At 43.2% G+C, this 20,088-nt stretch overlaps 1 protein-coding gene across 1 annotated transcript in view; it reads left to right on the top strand.

The window, feature by feature from the left end:
* The first annotated feature begins 1,590 nt into the window (after positions 1-1,590).
* The window catches only part of NUB1 (negative regulator of ubiquitin-like proteins 1), a 33,379-nt gene continuing 14,881 nt past the window's right edge, over positions 1,591-20,088 (top strand). The window contains exons 1-8 of the mRNA XM_011984369.1: positions 1,591-1,741; positions 4,959-5,077; positions 8,633-8,800; positions 10,966-11,024; positions 12,359-12,429; positions 15,613-15,795; positions 15,973-16,067; positions 16,656-16,762. Of these exons, the coding sequence (XP_011839759.1) occupies positions 1,672-1,741; positions 4,959-5,077; positions 8,633-8,800; positions 10,966-11,024; positions 12,359-12,429; positions 15,613-15,795; positions 15,973-16,067; positions 16,656-16,762 (872 nt within the window). The 5' untranslated portion in view covers positions 1,591-1,671. The remainder of the gene's footprint in view (positions 1,742-4,958; positions 5,078-8,632; positions 8,801-10,965; positions 11,025-12,358; positions 12,430-15,612; positions 15,796-15,972; positions 16,068-16,655; positions 16,763-20,088) is intronic.

Raw genomic sequence — 20,088 nt, 5'->3', positions numbered from 1 at the left:
CTATCACACCTGACCGTGGACATTCAATTTCCTGATGGTCTACTATGTAACTGTAAAAGTGAAACTATCTTTGTTACTCATTTTAGAGAAAGCCCTCAGAAAAAAATGTCAGAACAGATTCTATTGTCCTTCTACCTTGCTGCAATTGCTACTGAGCAATCAACGGGCTTGCTTCCTGATGTGCCAGAAGCCAACACCATGGCACTGGTTTTTGAGAAAAGAAAGGCTTTGTCATGAGTTGACTGTCAAGGAGACATGAGGAAACCCTCAACTCTGTCTCCTTGAGCTGGGTTTTATAAGCATATGGTAATGACACATGATTTGATTAGATTTTGCGATGAGGTGATGCTGGGATGCTCATCTGATTGGACCCTGCCATGGGGTGATGCCAGGGCTTGATCTGATTGCATTCTGGATCTCACCATGCAGTGCCCATCTCTTAATTCAGTCCCTGCTTTGATTTGAGCACTCAGGTTCCGCCCCGGTTGCATGCTCGGCTCATCTGGGCATCTTCAGCTTACGTGTGAAACCTTCCTTCTGGGAGTCCATGCAACTGAAAAACAACTCACAACTTGGGTATATAAAAGGTGAATCAGATTGGTCTGATGCGGTTATACAGTTATTTAATACCTCTTTGTCAGAAGTCAAAATTTCCACAGATTTAGATTAAAGATCTATTGGCTTTTATTGATTCACGAATCAGGATGGCATCTTCTCTAAAAAATTAGAAGCGGTACTCCAATGAGCTGGGCAGAGGAGGTGGGTTTTATAGGTAGAAAAGGCCTAAAGAAAGCAGAAACAGGGAACGAAAAGCGGATTGGTCACTGCAAGGTTACAGCAGTCCCCTCTTATCCACACACAGGTGGTATGTCCCAAGACCCACAGTAGATGCCTGAAACCTCGGATAGTACTGCACCCATATATATATACACACACACACACTATATATACACACACATATACATATACACACACACACTGCATTTTTCCTATGCATGCATACATACCTGCGATAAAGTTTAATTTGTTAGGCACAGTAAGAGATTAACAGCAATAACTGATAATAAAATAGAAGCGTCACTGTTGAGCACAGCCTTGGGAATGGGGCCTTGAAAGCAGGCAGAGCTCCCTAGGTTTTGTAGTCCCTAGTGGCCGTGGACAGCATGGGGGAGGAAATTCCCGGGAAGCAGCCTAATTTCACCCCAGGGAAGCCCCTCGTGGGATTGTGGAGGGCGGGGTGAAAAGCCGCTGGTTTAGGGAGGGGGTCCAGCCTAGGCTGAGGGATGAGATGTGGGTTGGGACGGTCCCGACCCTTCCCCCAGCCTCTTTCAAGGATTTTGGAGAAACAAAGCCAGGATCCATTTCCTCTTGTTGGCTGGCAAACTGGGCCCGGGCGGGAGGTCCTGGAAGCCTGAGCCTGGGGCGGCGTCGGACACCAACTCCCAGGTCCTCGCCCCACACGGCCACATCCTCGCCCAGCCCCGCCTCCATTTAGCTCCCCCGTCGCGGCTCCGCCCCGCGGTAACCACGCCCACACGACCGTATCCCCGCCCACGACTGGCTTCGCCTTGGCCCCGCCCACAACCCTCCTTCCAAGCGGCGGTGGCGGCGGCGGCGGCGGCGGAGGCGGAGGCAGCAGCGGTGGCGGGGGCGGGGCTGGCCTCACCCGGAATGAAAACAAACGGCGGCCGCCGGCGCATCCGGGCACTCTGTTGGTCGCAGCGGGCGTGGCGTGGCGCAGGTGAGGACCCGGCGGCCGAGTGTCCCCGACCCCAGTCTCAGCAGCGCTGCTCGGCGGCCCGGTTCCCGGTCCGACTGGGCACCTCTCCTGGCGGGGGTGGAGCGGCCGCGGGGCTGGGGTCAGCGGCCATGCGTGAAGCTGGGCCGGGGCCGGGAGCGGCGGGTCGGGCTTCGGGACGCGCTGGCCCTTCGGGGCCCTTTGGTTTGCGCTGAGTTAGGCACAGCTGTGGGGTATTTAAAAGAAAATGTTGAGTATATTGATTTGGGGAGAGAAAGGAATAAATATATCTATAAAAAATTAGCCAAATGCTATACTTGAATCGTAACACTTACTCCGAGTATACCATTTGGGATTTATTTGCAATCAAAGCCAGATTTTCTTTGCTATTTAATGACGAGACACTTGATTTTCTCGAACCTTGACGACCTGATTCTATTACTCTCACCTCCTTCCCTTTTATTTTTAATCAAGAATCTTTCATTTTCCTACATATTTTCGTAAGAAAAAATGAATGTGTCTTGACTAGATATAGTTGTGCTTCAACTGTATATAATGTATAGTTGAAAAACTGTGGCTAAAGGTAGCATTGATTGATTCATTACAAAAGTGAAAGTGAAATTTTTAAAGGATCGTTATAACGTTTCACTTTCTGTTTGGAGCAGGGAGTGGTTTTAATGAGTTTCGTCTTTTCTTAGTTACAATGTGAAACATTGTATGGCATGCATGAAACTTTTTCAGTTCTCATTTCAGTTAAAATTAAAAGCTGACTTATTAAACTTAAAATATGTCACCACTTACTCTGTTGTCTATAACTGAAGTTTCCTAAGTTTCAAGATAGTAGTTTAATTTTTTTTAACATTAAATCCTATTAGGTGTAGACCCTGGACCTGTTGTTTGCTCCCTGGAGTGTCTGACACGCACTAGGTTTGTAATACTCCTTTGTCCTTCTGTCAAGTGGTGGCTTGGATGGCATCTTTTTAAAAATTTTTATTTGTTTATTTTTTTAGTAGAGACGGGGTTTCACCATGTTGAGCAGGCTGGTCTTGAACTCCTGACCTCAGGTGATCCGCTGGCCTCGGCCTCCCAAGTGCTGGGATTACAGGCGTGAGCCACTGCACCCGGCCGTGGATGGCATCTTTGAGTACTGCATCAGCCTTTCAAATTGCTTGGCTCCAGTAACCAACCTGTGAAATTACTGTCCCCCAGTGGGGAAACAGTAGGGTTGCTGTGATATTTTATTCAGAATTTCTGAAGATTCATGAGTAGTATGTAAAGTAGTCTTTTAAGTTATTGGTGTTTGAAAAGCTAACGCTTTAAGTACTAATATGCTTTGCTGTGATAAGCTGTTTGTCAGTGCTTGAAAATGGAGGATTCTCCCATGGGCCACCCAGGTTGCACACATCAACTTCCTTGGCTGTGTTATTCCTTCCTCTCTTTTCTCCTCCCTGTCCTGATTAACGTAATTCTTGTCCCCCGCACTGACATCAAATAGATTTGAACTTTCTTTAAAAAAATATTTGTTTATGAAATACACAAGCTACCAAACTTGATTTCAAAGTTGCGTGAATTGGGTTTGGGGGGATGTGGAATACTGGCCCTCAATAGAAAAAAGAAATTTATCTCGATAATATTAACTCATATTTTTTCCACTCTCTAGAATTGTCTTCCTCATTCAGGGACTAATAACATTTTCTTTACTTATTGCTTGTCTGATTTGGTAAACCTTAAAGCGCTGTGCTACACCTGCCAGCTGCCTCACATCTCAGCTGCCTCACATCTCAGCTGCCTCGCATCTCAACTGCCTCGCATGCATCTTTGAATTGCTGTGCTAGTGTGGGATGAGTAGACAGCTCCATCGTGGCATGTACTTCTCTGGGAGAGAAAAGTTACATACCTGAAACAGGCAAGCAGCAAGGGACTCCACGACAGAAGTTCAGAGTCCAGTATTGTGGGTGGAAGTTACGCTCAATTTGATGCTGCCTAATTTTGTATCTTTGCCTGAGTCATGGTACAAACTCAGGGCCCTGGTTTTCTCAGCTGTAAAATGATCCAATCAGTGTTAGATTTGAATAGTAGATGTGCTGTTAGGCTGTTAATCAGAAAATATGCGACATTTTTCTAGTATTGTAATCTTTTTAATTTAAAAAATTCTGACATAGAAAATATTTATATATTTATTATTATTTTGAGACGGAGTCTCACTCTGTTGCCCAGGCTGGAGTGCAGTGGTGCCATCTCGGCTCACTACAACCTCTGCCTCCTGGATTCAAGCGATTCTCCTGCCTCAGCCTCCTGAGTAGCTGGGTTTACAGGTGCCTGCCACCACGCCCGGCTAATTGTTCATTTTTTGTTTGTTTGTTTGTTTTAGTAGAGATGGGATTTCACCATGTTGGCCAGGCTGATCTCGAACTCCTGATCTCAACTCCTGAACTCAGCCTCCAAAAGTGCTGGGATTACAGGCCTGAGCTACCACGCCCACCCGAAAATATTTATTATTGATAGTTTACAGTTCAAGCAAGCTTTTCTTTATATTTAACTACCAGGATGGTTGGCCTTTTGTTTTATGTGAAACTAGCCAAAGTATGAGAGAATTTATAAGCTCACACCTGTAATCCCAGCATTTTGAGAGACCAAGGTGGTGGATCACTTGAGGTCAGGAATTCGAGACCAGCCTGGCCAACATGGCGAAATCCCATCTCTACTAAAAATATGAAAATTAGCTGGGTGGGCGTGGTAGTGCACACCTGTAATCCCAGTGACTAGGGAGGCTGATGCAGGAGAATGGCTTGAACCCAGGGGGCAGAGGTTGCAGTGAGCCGACATCACACCACTGCACTCGAGTCTGGGCAACAGAGCGAGACTCTGTCTCAAAAAAAAAGAAAAAAGTTCACCACTCGAGGGATTTATCTTTCTCGTATTTTCTCTTTTCTCTTAGATAAGAGAATAGCGGATTAAGAAATAGCAAACGTGTAATAATCCTTGCTACATATTGGCGACTTTGAAATACATGTTTTATGTATGTAATACATATAATTGAACATATGTTTCCATGTATATTTTTAGAGAAGTCTGGAGCTTGTTTAAACCATAGTAATTTATATTTAATGAGAGAAGAAGGGAGCTTTGCTTACCCAACAAAACACCTTAACATGTAGGTAAGTTATTAACACTTTAAAATGCAGTGTGGAGTTTTATTATTGTATTGTTTTGCTTTCAGGGATGGCACAAAAGAAATACCTTCAAGCAAAATTGACCCAGTTTTTAAGGGAAGACAGGATTCAGCTTTGGAAACCTCCATATACAGATGAAAATAAAAAAGTTGGTTTGGCATTAAAGGTATTTTTCTTTTAAGACATCAATAATTGGCAGCATTATAAATCTCCTTGGTAAATAAGATTCTGAATTGTCAGGCATGACCATATAAACTTTTGGCATAACCAAAAGCATTAGTGGTGAGCAGGTACCCACTTTTTACTAGGAATTGACAACCTTATTTTTGTTTACTAATATTTTATTCACATAAGGATGTTATCTAATTTTTCAGGCATGTATTTTTAATACCATCACAGAATTACATAACATTATTATCTGGAACTCATTTTGACCCATTAGTGCAACAGTATTGGTGCCAGTAAGTTACTGCATTGTGTGTTCAGAGTGACAGTGTCTTGGCTCATTCTCGGTCGTCCTTGCTATCATCTGCTATAAAACAATTGCTCCTTTCCACCAGTTTTCTTGATGCTCTCACTGTCAGTGTTCATTTTTCCAAAATAGGTTTTTTTCTAACAGTTGTATCTCAGTTTTTCATGGCATCATCAGAAATGGTATTGTATGTAAGTGATGTTTCTAGAAACTGAAGTGTGCTTGTTTTTCTAAGCAGATAAACAGTACTCACTTTTGCCAGAAATTATCATATTGGAATTTCCTAGCATGTACTTCTCTGCTATCATTTGGAGTATCCTGAACATGATGTAACATTTATCAGGGACTAGGGATTGTCATCAGGCATTGAATTGCTCTGTGTTGTGACATAATGATGTGCTTGGGAGGTGACAAACTGTATTAGGGTCCTAGTTTTTCTGTTTCTTCTGTTCCAGGCAGGCCTCACTTTTTCTTTGCAACCCACCTTCCGACCTTGCTTCTGAATTTACTTGTTATAGTCTCTTGGTTTAGAAACTAGGTGTGGCATAAAGGAAAGATATTTGTCCCTGGTTCCTGGCAGAGCCAAAACTCTTGGGATTTCCTGAGTGGTAAGCATGATGGGGACAACCTTTGTTCTAATGAGGCTTGGTTTCCCCTAGATAGCTTCAGGATGGGGCTGGTCACCGAAAGTACCAAGCTGTGATTGGACACTTGAAACTTTCCACCCTCCCCTCCAACCTCTGGGAAGGGGAAATTGAGCTGATGACTAATACTAATGGTCAGTGATTTAATCAGGCCTGCATAATGAAACTTCCATACAAACCCCTAAATGACAGATTTTGGGCAGCTTCCAAATTGGTGAACACATCCACATGTTGAGATGCACACCCCCAAGTCCATGGGACAGAGGCTTCTATGCTCAGGGCCCTTCCAGATCTTGCTTTAGTACCTCTTCATATGAATAGTCATTTGTGTCCTTTGTAATGAACTATATTTGTAAGTGTACCATTGTCTGGAGTTCTGTGAGTTGTTCTAGCAAATCATGGAATCTGAAGGGGGGTGCTTGTGTGAACCCTTGACTTTGTAGCTAAGGCAGACAAAAGTATGGATAACCTGGGGACCAGATCCTTGGTAACTGGTATCTGAAGTTAGGGCTTTTTTGTAGAGTGAGCCCTTAAACCTGTGGAGTCTAACGCTAACTCTGGGTAGTTAGTGTCAGAATTGAATCATAGGACTTCCAGTTGGTGTCAGAGTTGGCTGGTGACAGGAGGAAGAAAGAAATCCTCACTAGTTAGGTTTTCTAGAAAATTATAGAAAGTTTTTTTTGAAGTACTTATAATATATATTCTAGATTTTAAAAAGTATGTATATAAATACAAAAATATAAAGAATGTATTTCTAAAATACGTCAAATGTCATTAACATAGGTATATTCTTCCTCTTTTCCTACGTAACTGTTAAAAAACAGTATTGCTGGACCCAGTGGCACATGCCTGTAGTCCCAGCTACTCAGGAGGCTAAGGCAGGAGGATCACTTGAACCCAGGAGCTGGAGACTGTAGTATGCTGTGGTCCCACCTGTGAATAGCCACTGCACTCCAGCGTGGGCAACATAGTGAGACCCCGTCTCTAAAAGAAAAAAAAGTATATATAGGTTTATGTTACTTAAAAAATTTTTTTTCTTTTTTTCTTTTTCTTTTTTCAAGACAAGGTCTTTGTCTGTTGCCCAGGCTGGAGTGCAATGGCATGGGCATAGTTTACTGCAGCCTCCGACTCCTGGGCTCAAGTGATTCTGCTCCCCCAGCCTTGGGAGTAGCTGGGACTACAGGTGCATGCCAGCACGCCTGGCTAATATATTTTTATTTTTTGTAGAGACGGGGTCTCACTTTATTGCCCAGGTTGGTCCTGAACTCCTGGGCTTGATAAATCCTCTCGCCTTGCCTTCCAAAGTGCTGGGATGACAGGCATGAGCCACCACACCCAACCTATACTCCTATCTATAAAGTTTTCCAACTTCACATATATAGTGAACATCTCTTCTGCCATAAATTTATGCTTACACCATAATTTTTACATACTGTATGGTATTACATTATGAATTTAATGAAACCTTGATCTTTGGGGTTTTTTGAAGTGTTTACTGTTTTATGAGATGTTTAATGAAACATTGAACCTCAAATGCAAATACCGATTGAGAGGAGTATCCCATATCTGAATTATTTGGGACTGAAAGTGTTTTGGATTTTGGAATGTTTGCTTTATACCTACTAGTCAGGCATCCTAATCTGAAAATTCAAAATTCAAAATACTTCCGCGTGCATTTCCTTTGAGCATCTCCAGATGTTGAATTTTGGCGATTTCAGATTTTTGGATTAGAGATATTCATCTGGATTCTTTTGGGGAGGAACCATAATGACTTTGCTCTCAGTAGTAACTGGTTCTCATCGTTTCCTGAGCCCTTTCAATCTTCTTTTTTTTCTCAATTCTAAAGCTCTCCCTGACAAGTAGTTTTACAACTAGTACCCATGATTCACAGTTTTTCATTAAGAAAATTGTTTAAGTTCAACTTGATTTGTTCTCACAAGTTTGAAAAATTGGAATATTTTCTGGTTTTCTTTTCGTTTTCCCCTCTAGTGGAGTTGAACAGTTCACTATACTTTTTAAATAGATTGCAGTCACATAAGTTATAGCCCACCCTTTTCTTCCCCTTAGAAGATTCTCAATTATTTTTACTTTTTCTGTTGAGCCTTTTTTTTTTTTTTTTTTTTTTGAGATGGAGTCTTGCTGTGTCGCCCAGGCTGGAGTGCAATGGCGCAGTTTTGGCTCACCGCAGCCTCTGCCTCCTGGGTTCAAGCGATTCTCCTGCCCCAGCCTCCAGAGTAGCTGGGTCTACAGGCACACGCCACCATGCCCAGCTAATTTTTGTATTTTAGTAGTTATGGGGTTTCACCATGTTGGCCAGGCTGGTCCCAAACTCATGACCTCAAGGTATCCACCTGCCTTGGCCTCCCAAAGTGCTGGGATTACAGGCACGAGCCACCACGCCCAGTCTCAAATAAATGTTTTCACTTTTTCCTGGACTCTCTAAACTCCACATCTCTCAAGATGTCAAGCCACAGCGTGGACTGCAGTGTAACGGGGTGACCTCCACTCATCAGAGTTGATGGCCTTAGAGTCTTTCATGCCCTTTTCTGTATTTTGCCTTTTTGTTTTTTAAGTCAGTATTGCATTTTCTGATTTTTCTTGATAGGACCTTGCTAAGAAGTATTCTGACAAACTAGAATGCTGTGAAAATGAAGTAGAAAAGATAATAGAAGAAATACGTTGCAAGGCAATTGAGCGTGGAACAGGAAATGAAAATTATAGAACAACAGGAATTGCTACAATCGAGGTGTTTTTACCACCAAGACTAAAAAAAGTGAGTAATTTCCCTAAATTTGAGTATGCACTAATGTCTGGTTAGTGATGTGATCAAATAAATTGTTGTTTTTTGGAAGGTTACAATCCAAAGTTAGAATTCTTTTAAGTGACTTTACATATTGAACAATTTATCAACTTAAAAGTTAATGTTACAGATTCTTAAACTGGAACATTCCCAAGGTAGGCTTTTAGAGACCCTCTTGGGCCTCTAAAACGCCACAGAGCTGTATGTCACGTTCTGATCCTTTCTAGAGTGCGAATGTTGAGAAGTAATGGGGAATAAAGGACTCCCAAGTTTCCTAGATGCCTGTGCAGGAGGACACAGCACAGAAGGCTTCATCCTTTTCCTGTTCCAGTAGAGGTCAGAGGGCAGTCCGCCGAGTGCTCAAGCAGGGCCGAGGAGATCTGGGTGGGGTCACCTCCTCTCATTGCCATGGCCAGGTAGTTTGCATCTACAAATGTCACTGTGGCAAGGCACCCAGAGTCTCTTGGGACTGATCAGTGCCAGCACTCTCAGAAGAAATAAGAGTATAGGGTCCAGCCCTACTGGGTCTGTGGGTTTTTCTCCTCATGTGTGGAGACAACAGATCGTAGAAATAAAGACACAAGACAAAGAGATAGAAGAAAAGACAGCTGGGCCTGGGGGACCACTACCACCTAGACGCGGAGACCGGTAGTGGCCCCGAATGCCTGGCTGTGCTGTTATTTATTGGATACAAGGCAAAAGGGGCAGGGTAAGCACTGTGGGTCATCTCCAGTGATTGATAAGGTCACGGGAGTCACGTGTCCACCGGACAAGGGGCCTTTCCCTTTTAGGTAGCCGAGGCGGAGAGAGAGAGGACAGCTTACGTCATTATTTCTTCTATGCTCTTCTCAGAAAGATCAAAGATGTTAATACTTTCACTAATTCTGCTATTGCTATCTGAAGGCGGAGCCAGATGTACAGAGCAGAACATGAAAGTGAAACAGGAGTGTGACCACTGAAGCACAGCATCACAGGATGGCTGTGGGCGGGCCTGACTGATGTCAGGCCTTCCACAAGAGGTGGTGGAGCAGAGTCTTCTCTAACTCCTCCAGGGAAAGGCTCCCTTTCCCGATCAGCTAAGTAACGGGTGCCTTCCCAGGCACTGGCGCTACCGCTAGACCAAGGTCTGCTAAGTAACAGGGGCCTTCCCAGGCACTGGCGTTACCGCTCGACCAGGGAGCCCTCTAGTAGCCCTGTCCAGGCATAACAGAGGGCTCACACTCCGGTCTTCTGGTCACTTCTCACTGTGTCCCTTCAGCTCCTATCTCTGTATGGCCTGGTTTTTCCTGGGTTATAATTGTAGAGCAAAGATTATTATAATACTGAAATAAAGAGTAATACTACAAACTAATAATATATATAATCATATCTATAATCTATTTCTAGTATAACTATTCTTATTCTATATATTTTCTTTATTATACTGGAACAGCTTGTGCCCTCGGTCTCTTGCCTGGGCACCTGAGTGGCTTGCCGCCCACATATCTATTAATATGTAAAACCTCATACATGAATGGTCATAGCAACACTATTCAGTAGCTGAGAGATGGAAATAGTCCAAATGTCCATCAACAGATGAAGGGATAGATAAATGTGGTCTATTCATATGACAGAAAACTATTCACAATGCAAAGGAATTAAGTGCTGATGCGTCCATAGCGTGGGTGCACCTGAAAACATGATACTTAGGGAAGAAGCCAGACACAAAAGACCACGTACTGCATGATCCCATTTATAGGAAATGTCCAGAACAGGCAAATCGGTAGCAGCAGAAAATAGATGAGTGGTTGCTAAGGGCTGGGGGGCAAAGGGGAGTGAATGGGGTGCAGCCCAGGTGTTTCTCTGAGGGATGGTGGAAATGTTCTTAAATGTTAAAGACGTCCAGCCTTGTGGGAGAGGCCCCTCTGAGTAGCCTTGCCTGGTGGTGCCACGCTGCCGCCCCCTTGAGGATGTGCAGGTCACAGGGTCAGCCTGTGCTGGGTTATGTTCAGTAGACTTCTAGGCAGGCAGCGTTTTAGTTCTTAACGGTGAGCTAAGTTTATATCCTCTGCCGTCAGCTTTTCTGATTTCACAGGGTAATCTCTCCAAAGTGTGTTAAATTCAAGTACACTTTACTTTATTTGTCTTACTTTTAACAGGATAGGAAAAACTTGTTGGAGACCCGATTGCTCATCACTGGCAGAGAACTGAGGTCCAAGTGAGTATCTGTGCACTCTGTGTCCTAGGTGCTCTGGGCCTTTTTATATTGGCTCATTTGATCCTCTGTGAGCGTCCTCTTAAGATAGGTAGGGCAGGTATTATCCCCATTTTATAGAAGAGGAAATTGAGGCTTTGAGGTTGAAGGACTTATTAGAGCTGATACTGGTAGGTAAGTGGCAAAGTGAGGGCTCAAGACTTGCAAACACTATTTCCTGGTGTAACTTCCGAGCAGGTGGGAACTCCATGCCCATCACATGGTAGGCACTGGGTGTATGTTTGAAGGAGTGAGTGAGTGATATAAACAGGAGACACCTGGTACTCACTAGCTCATCAGTTTTGAATTATTATTTTTTTCCCTAATACACCAGTAGCTTGCTATGACCTTCAGCATGGTGTTTTATCTGATTTCAGGCTGTTGGCCCATCTGTAAAACACACAAACATACACACACACACACTTGTCTGCCACATACTAGTGAAATCCTACCTTTGAGATCTGGTGGGTTATTTCATCTCCTTATATGTTTTAAAATGGTGTTGGGAGCACCTCCAGGGCTAGCTAGCGGGTGTATTTCTTCAGCTGATTTTTCTCATTTCCTTCTTTGGTCTACATCAGGACTGTTAGGGGTGGATTCAGGAAATGACATTCAACACACATGCGTAGAAGATCCTGTGGCTCAGCCCCCGTTACGGGTTCCTCCAAGGAGACCACAGAAGGTATAGGGGGTGGATTTTCTCTGGATGTGCAACTAGGGCTTGCTGTTCACATGGATCTACGGCATTGTGGTCTCCACCGCCTGAGGAAACAAGTAGTAAAAGAGAGTTTAAAAAGGACCTTGTCTCCTACAGTTTCAAATAGCCATCTAGTAAGATGGCTTTATTGTGATGTTTGTGAGTCAGCCAGTTGAAATCCTGGGTGTTTCTGATAAAATGCATAAAATAGCTATCATGATTAAAGCCTTCTTTTAAAAAATACTTATTTATTTTTTAGAGATGGGATCTTGCTCTGTCACCCAAGCTGAAGCACAGTGGCATGAATATGGCTCACTGCAACCTCAAACTCGGGTTCAAGCAATCCTCCTACCCAAGCCTCTCAAGCAGCTAGGGCCACAGGCACGGGCTACCAGGCCTGGCTAATTTTAAAAAATTGTTTGTAGAGATAGGATCTCTCTGTTGCCCAAGCTGGTCTTGAATTCCTTCCTGGCCTCAAGCCATCCTCCCACCTTGGCCTCCCAGGGTGTTGGGATTACAGGTGTGAGCCACTGGGCCTGGCTAAAGTCTCTTCAATGGATAATAAATAACAATTTTGTTTTCACTGGTTTTTGTTTTACAGAATAGCTGAAACCTTTGGATTTCAAGAAAATTATATCAAAATTGTCATAAATAAGAAGCAACTACAACTAGGTATGTATGGCACAGTATGCATAAGTTTTCAATGAACCAAATATAGAAATAATGACTTCCCTTTTTTTCTCACTGGCTTTTCAAAAATTTGTAGCTTTATTCCAATTATAATCCAAAACTGATTTAGAAGTTTACTAAAATAAAAATGTAAAGCAGAAAATAGCTTTTCCAAGAAATATTTATTGTCTGCTCTATGATAGTGGGAAGAAAGACACTCATTACAGCTTAGATAAAATGTTATAGAATGGAACATGAGGTGTGCTGAGTGTAAGATGCCAGTTCCAGCAAATTCTTCTTGAGCGAGAAGAGCGAAGGCTCTGTGAAGACAGTGGGGAGACCATGGTGGCGTGCGTTCCAGACGGAAAGCCTTGTGTCAGAGCACTGTGGTGTGAATTTGAGGAACTGAGGAAGGTCCAGCGTGGCTGTGTGTGGAGAGTGAGGGGAGGCGAGTGCTTTTTAAGGATGGAGGGGCAGGCAGAGGCCACACTGAATACCCAGGAAACATTTGGCGTTGTCTGGAGACATTTTTGGTGGTTATAACTTGGTGACGGGGGAGGTTGTGCTGCTGTCATTTAGTGGGTGGAGGCTAGGGATGCTGCTGAACGTGCAATGCCCGGAACAGGCCCCACAACACAGACTTGCCCAGCCCAACATGTCAGTAGCACAGCTGCTGGGAAACGAGAAGCTAGATGACCTTACTCAGTGTTAGTACATTTCTCCTAAGAGCAATGGAAAGACATCTGTGCTGCGGAGTGATACACAATTCTGTGTGTGTTTTAGAAAGGTCACGTAGTAGAGGAATGTATTTGAAGGTGGCATGAGTTGACTTGAGACCAGTTAGCTATTGCAGCAATCCATACAAGCCCTGTAGCCCATAGGTTTTCAGTGCGTTCCTGTGGCCTCGAGAATGAAGTTCACATTTCTTAGCTTGATCTAAGCCAGCCCTTCACAGCTTACCCAGCCTTCCTTTCCAGCGTCCTCTCTAGCAGTTTCCCATTGTCTATTTTAGATGTCATGGATATCTTTTCACTGTTGCCTCATCCCTCTGTTAATTCTGTTTGTGGCATCCTTCATTGGACAGAAATCCTTGATTTTGGTGTCATCAAACCCATTGCCTATGGTTTGTGTTTTGCTGAAGTCCTTTCCCTAACCCCAGGGCCACAAGGAGAGTCTACATTTTCTTGAATATTAGCTTAATCTAGAAGAGGTCCTCAGTCTGTCCAGAGTCCCCCTTTCTATATAAAGTCTCAGGGTTCCTTTATTTTTCTTCCTATATAATTCATTAAATAGTCTGTCTTTTCCCCAGTGATTGGTGGTGACCCTTTTTGGGGGGCCCTGTTTCTATACTTTCTGTTCTTCCTAGTCACCTGTGGTTTTTTTTTTTTTTTTTATTACTGTGGCTTTGTTGTAGTCTTAAAATCTGGTGACCTCCTCCAACCCTTGCCTTTTTTTTTTTTTTTTAAATCAAGATGGCTTAACCACTGATGGACCTTTATTTTATATATTAATGTTAGAAAGGTTGCCATATTTCTCAAAAGACAATCCAGCTACAGTTTTCCAGAAATGTGTTTACATTTGTGTTTTTAGTTCACAATATTATTTTGTTATTTTAAAATCTGTTTGCATCTATGTTTACCCTTTTTTATTTTGTTTATTTGCATCTTTGACATAATTTTTGTTAGATTTGTGTATTTGGCTAATTTATTCATGGAGCCAACTTTTGATTTTGTTACTGTTTTCTTTCATTCTGTTTCATTGATTTCTGCCCTTTATTTCCAATTTATGTATGAGAAAACTGAGTCCTAGAAGACAGGTAGTTTATTCAGGGCCACAGAGTTAAAACAGTAGATGGAGCCCATGGTCTTTGCTTTTATTTATTTATTTAGAGATAGGGTCTCTGTCTGTCACCCAGGCTGGAGTGTGCTGGTGCGATTGCAGCTCACTGCAGCCTCCGCCTCCCAGGTGCAAGCAATCCTCCCACCTCAGCTTCCCACTGAGTAGCCAGGACCACAGGTGCGCACCACCATGCCAGGCTAATGTTTTATTTTCTGTGGAGATGGGGTCCACGTGTTGCCCAGGCTGGTCTTGAACTCCTGGGCTCAAGCGATCCACCTGCCTCAGCCTGCCAAAGTACTGAGGTTACAGGTGTGAACCGCCACGACCTGCTGGTCTTTGCTTTTAACCATGACAGCAGGCTGCAGTACAGCTTCCTGTTTGTAGCTGTGAATTGGCTTTGTTATTTTTCCAACTAGAAGGTAGTGTTATACTTTCTCATTTTCCGTTGATACTGTCTAGCACAGTGTTCTCCCTGTAGTAGATTATCAAATATTTGTTGCTTTGATCTGGTCTTAGGCTGAGAATAAAGATGATTAGAAATGATGAATTTAGTTGATTCTATTGTTGCTAGCTGATTTTAACCACTGCTTAACAGTGACATACTTACAAGCAAAGGTAGGCATATTTTTGCCAATTATGTGGTGTGATGGTATGCAGGATTAAGAATTCCATTTTGCAGGAGCGAGGGCTGATGTCTGTAACCCAGCACTTTGTGAGGCTGAGGTGGGAGGATCGCTTGAGCCCAGGAGTCCAAGACAAGCCTGGGCAACATAGTGAGACCTCATCACTGCAAAAAATACAAAAATTAGCTGGATGTGGCCGGGAGCGGTGGCTCATGCCTGTAATCCCAGCACTTTGGGAGGCCAAGGCGGGCAGATCACAAGGTCAGGAGATCGAGACCATGGTGAAACCCCGTCTCTACTAAAAATACAAAAAATGAGCTGGGCATGGTGGCGGGCGCCTGTAATCCCAGCTACTCAGGAGGCTGAGGCAGGAGAATGGCGTGAACCCGGGAGGTGGAGCTTGCAGTGAGCCGAGATCGCGCCACTGCACTCCAGCCTGGGGCACAGAGCGAGACTCAGTCTCAAAAAAAAAAAAAAAAATTAGCTGGATGTGGTGGCATGGGCCTGTAGTCCCAGCTCCTCGGGAGGCTGAGGTGGGAGACTTGCTTGAGCCCAGGAGATGAAGGTTGCGGGGAGCCATGATCGTGTCACTGCACTCCAGCCTGGGTGACAGAGTGAGACCTTGTGTCAAAAATAAAAACAATTCTATTTAACATAGAAAATGGACTGTTACCTGGTGAGCTTAATGGCTTTTTAAAGTAATAGGCGATTCTGATTTTTATAGGGAAAACCCTTGAAGAACAAGGTGTGGCTCACAATGTGAAAGCGATGGTGCTTGAACTCAAACAGTCTGAAGAGGATGTGCGGAAAAACTTCCAGTTAGAGGAAGAGGAACAAAACGAGGCTGAACTCAAAGAAAAACAAATTCAGAGGACCAAGAGAGGACTAGAAATACTGGCACAGAGAGGTACCCAGAGCTCTGGGCTTGTCACCCACTCAGACGCTTAGGGGCAGCACTGAATCACACACGTGGGGGATCACGGCTCTCCCTGAGTTTCACCTCAACAGTCTGACATTTTTAAGGTTGTTATCCTCACAGCTGTTTAACATTGAGTTAATGGAGGTCCTTTTGGTTTTGTTACAGCAGCTGAGACGGTGGTGGATCCAGAAATGACACCGTACTTAGACATAGCTAACCAGACAGGCAGATCAATCAGAATTCCCGCATCAGAAAGAAAAGTAAGTACTCTGAGAATGTGTGGCCTGTCCTTAGATTTGTTGTCAGGACAGGGGTGGTTTTTTAGTTACTTCATGTTGGAAGTGTTGTAAAGGGTTGGAAACAGTGCTCCATCTCCAGCCTTGTAAACAGCAATGTCACCACGTGGTGAGCACTGGCATCCAGTGGGCCTCACCCGGTGCTTTTCAGTGCATTAGTACAAAATGTCATACCTCACCATCCTGGAGCAGTGACTGTCAACATACCTGAGGACACGACCCACTGCCTTCAGTGCACACGGCCTCCTGTGGCAGTACTTTTTGTTTAGTTTATTTTACTAGAGGACCATGTGCCCTAAGGGATGGATCAGAGTAGGGGCAAGGAAACTGTGGTTTGGGAAAAGTCCACAGGTGATTCTGACATCTCTCCCCTGTTTCCTCATACCCTTTCCGTGTTCTATAATTTGGAATAGGTAAGCAGGGGTTTAATCTTAAACATATCTGTGGGATTTTCGTTTACTTTATTTGGTTTTTGAAAAGTAATATGCTTTTAATATAATTTGTTTTATTATATTTTAAAGTGATGTTTTTTAAATTCATATTTTTTCCTAGGCCCTTATGTTAGCTATGGGATATCATGAGAAGGGCAGAGCTTTCCTGAAAAGAAAAGAATATGGAATAGCCTTGCCATGTCTGTTGGACGCTGACAAATATTTCTGGTAGGCGCTTTTGTACTTGGTGAATACCAGCTTTAAGGAAGATGGCCCAGACTATACAGAGCACCCTGCCATGCCCTTGAGACTGCAGACTTTCATCTATGACAGTGGTTAATGTAAAAGAGTAGTTATGGTGTAGACCGGTGAATTTCTTCTTCCCTTTGTATTTCTAATTGACCTTTCCTCCCTGTAAAGAAAAGAATTTTCAAGCAGGTAGGATATCCTCTCTTCTTTTGTACATGTGCTGTGTTGCTAGTTGGAACTTTCCATTATAAAGTTTCCGGTCAGCTTGTCATCTAATGGTTTCGAGGTAGTATTGATGATTATTCCTCAAATCCATTGTTTAAGAGCTGTATGATGGTGATATTATTCCTTCTGCACTTATTATTATTTTTTTTGAGATACAGTCTCACTCTGTCACCCAGGCTGGAGTGCAGTGGCACCATCTCAGCTCACTGCAACCTCCATCTCCTGGGCTGGAGTGATCCTCCCACCTCAGCCTCCCAAGTAGCTGGGATCACAGGTGCATATCACCATGCCCAGATAATTTTTTTGTATTTGTTGTAGAGATGAGATTTCACTATATTGCCCAGGTTAGTCTCAAACTCCTGGGCTCAAGTGATCCACCCACCACAGCCTCTCAAAGTGCTGGTATTACAGGTGTGAGCCACTGTGTCTGCCTTTTTTTTATTATTATTATAGAGATGGGGTCTCCCTGTGTTGCTCAGGCTGGTCTTGGACTCCTGGACTCATGTGATCCACCCGCCTTGGTCTCCCAAAGTGCTGGGATTACAGGTGTGAGCCACTGCACCTGGCCTCCCTTCTGCATTTATTGTTGGAATTCTGAAAAAATTTTTTTTTGCTCATCAGTTATTTTATATGTGGAGGTACAATTTGTATAGGAAAGATAGAATAAAATACTTTGTTCCTTTCTCCTTATTTTCTTGTTTTCAAAATAAATGAGTTCCTTCACTATCACCCTCCAAAGGTGACCAAAGAGGTTTCTTTTTCTTTTCATTTTCTTAAGTGTCATTATTACCTCATGGATTTAAAACATTTGATATGTTTCAAACTTCAGTGCTTAAATTGGTCATCGCTGGCTGGCAGGCAGCCCCTGTGGTTTTTTGACTCAACCCTGCTAGTCTTTGCAGTCTCTGATTTCAGGAATCCAAAGATACTCCAGGCTCATCTTGGGCATTTAATGCCCCAGACCAGGAATCAGCAATTTCCCAAGGAGTCCTGGTTCCTCTTCATGGGAAATGGTACTAAGAGACTGTGATGCAGACATATTCAACATTTGAAAAGTAGACTTGATTTTTTGAAAATGGTCAAAAGTTAACAAATTTAGTGTTAACTTCTTTTCTGTTTTGGTGCATTCCCAAGATAATACTGTATACTCCCAGAAGATGAATGCAAATATTTATAGTTTTCCATTGGTCAGTGCCTTTGGGTTCTAAGTGAACAAGTCCCAACTTTAACGTACACAAAGAAGGGATTGGGAGGGGAGGGGCCGGGCTGGGAATAGTGAGAATGAGGGCTGGTGGGTGCCTCTGCGGTCTCTGCCTGTTTCTGAAAGGATGTTAGTTTCATTCTCTTCTGCAAACAGTGCAGAGTAAACAGGCTGTAAATTAGGTCCTAAAAATTTAAGTAAAATTTTCATTCCCTTCCATAGTTGTTTCTCAGTTTTTATTATGGAAAATTTCAAATAGACATAAAAATAAAAATTAGTATAATGAGCTTCCATATATACTCATAATCGAGCTTCAGCAGTTATAAAGACATGGTTGACCTTCATACATCTGTGTGAGCCTCTCTCAATCTTTTTACCCTGGACAAATCCTTGAAATAATTTTTAGGTCTCAGGGAACCACTGAATAAAAATTTTGCGACATCTTCAGTTCGTGGTACATTAACATGTTCGGTAAGTAGTAGATATAATAATGAAATAATAATTGTCAATGTCTTTCTAAGTAGAGAAAGTTACTTGTTTTCTGGGCATCTGTTTATCCTGGCCAGCTCGTTAGCATATTTTTTGTGTGTGTGATTTCTCCCTTTTCATAAAGGAAATCAGCAGTAATGCAAGCCAAATAGAATGCAGATGGAGGAAACTCCAGTTTTTCCACTTCCTTTTCCATGTGATTTTTTCCCCCTAACTTCTCCAAGTAAGCTAGAAGTTCTGTCACAACTTCCTACCGTATGTCTTGGAGTATGGTTTGTAGTATGACCAATAATAGTTTCTTTCCCCAAATAGTATGAAACAGTGACTTCCTGGCAGTGCAGAATGGTGACCCTGGGGTGGGGAAGCATGAGGGGAGCTCAGTGCCTGGAGAAGTTTCAGGCTACGGGGCAGGGAGGGCGGCAAACCCAGGCAGAGTCTTGTGCTCCCTGGAGTTAAGGAGATGGAGCTGGGCGTGCAGGAGGCCAAGGAGGTGAGAGGAGCGAGCTGCCGGAGGGACGGTCAGCTTCAGAGGAGCCTTTGAGTCTTCTGCTCAGCGATGATCAGCACGTGTGTGAGGCAACCACCCGGGGCTGGGCAAGGTACCACATGAAAGAAGCAGGGAATCATCCCCAGAGTTCCTAGAAGGCCAGGAATAGTTCATATTCCCACCAGCCAGAGTGGAGAATTTGGTAGTCACAGGGCGTCAAATGGAATCTTCAGAAGGGTGTTGCCTCAGTACTAGGGCATAATTTGGTCCCACTTAACAAAGCTTAAAAGCTAGTTCTGAACAGTACCCTTAACTTACCGTTTTGAAGTAAGTGCATCCCTAACAAACCGCAATAATTTAGCAACTCAAAAATATCAAGCATCCACTGAAAAATTAGTAGGCATGCAAAGAAACAAGCAAATGCTAGCTATAACAAGCAGAAAAATCAGTCAGTAGCAACAGATCCAGAAGTGACACAGAAGACAGAATTAGTAGACAAGGACATTAAAACAGTGACTGTAATCCATATGCTCAAGAAGGCAGAGGAACAATTGAACATGTCAGATAAAGACATGGGAGACGTTCAGAAGACCCAAACCAGAATGTAAGAGATGAAAAGTACAACACATAAGATGAAAAGTACATTAGATGGGATGAACTGCAAAATAGCCACTATGGAAGAGAAGATTAGTAAATGTTAAGTAAGGCAATAGAAACTGAGAAAACAGAAAAGACTGAAAAAAAGAAAAAATGAACAGAGCATCTGCAAGCTGTGGAACAATTTCAGGCAGCCTAAAATGCATGTAATTGGAGTCCCTGGAAAGGGAGGCATGTGCGACAGAAAAAATACTTGAAGAAAAAAATGGCCATAATTTTTCCCAGTTTGATGAAAACTATAAACCC

The sequence above is a fragment of the Mandrillus leucophaeus genome, unplaced genomic scaffold, assembly GCF_000951045.1.
Source record: "Mandrillus leucophaeus isolate KB7577 unplaced genomic scaffold, Mleu.le_1.0 Scaffold266, whole genome shotgun sequence".
Classification (NCBI taxonomy): domain Eukaryota; kingdom Metazoa; phylum Chordata; class Mammalia; order Primates; family Cercopithecidae; genus Mandrillus; species Mandrillus leucophaeus.
Note: the sequence above shows the minus strand (reverse complement) of the source record. Positions and strands in the feature narration are given on the sequence as shown.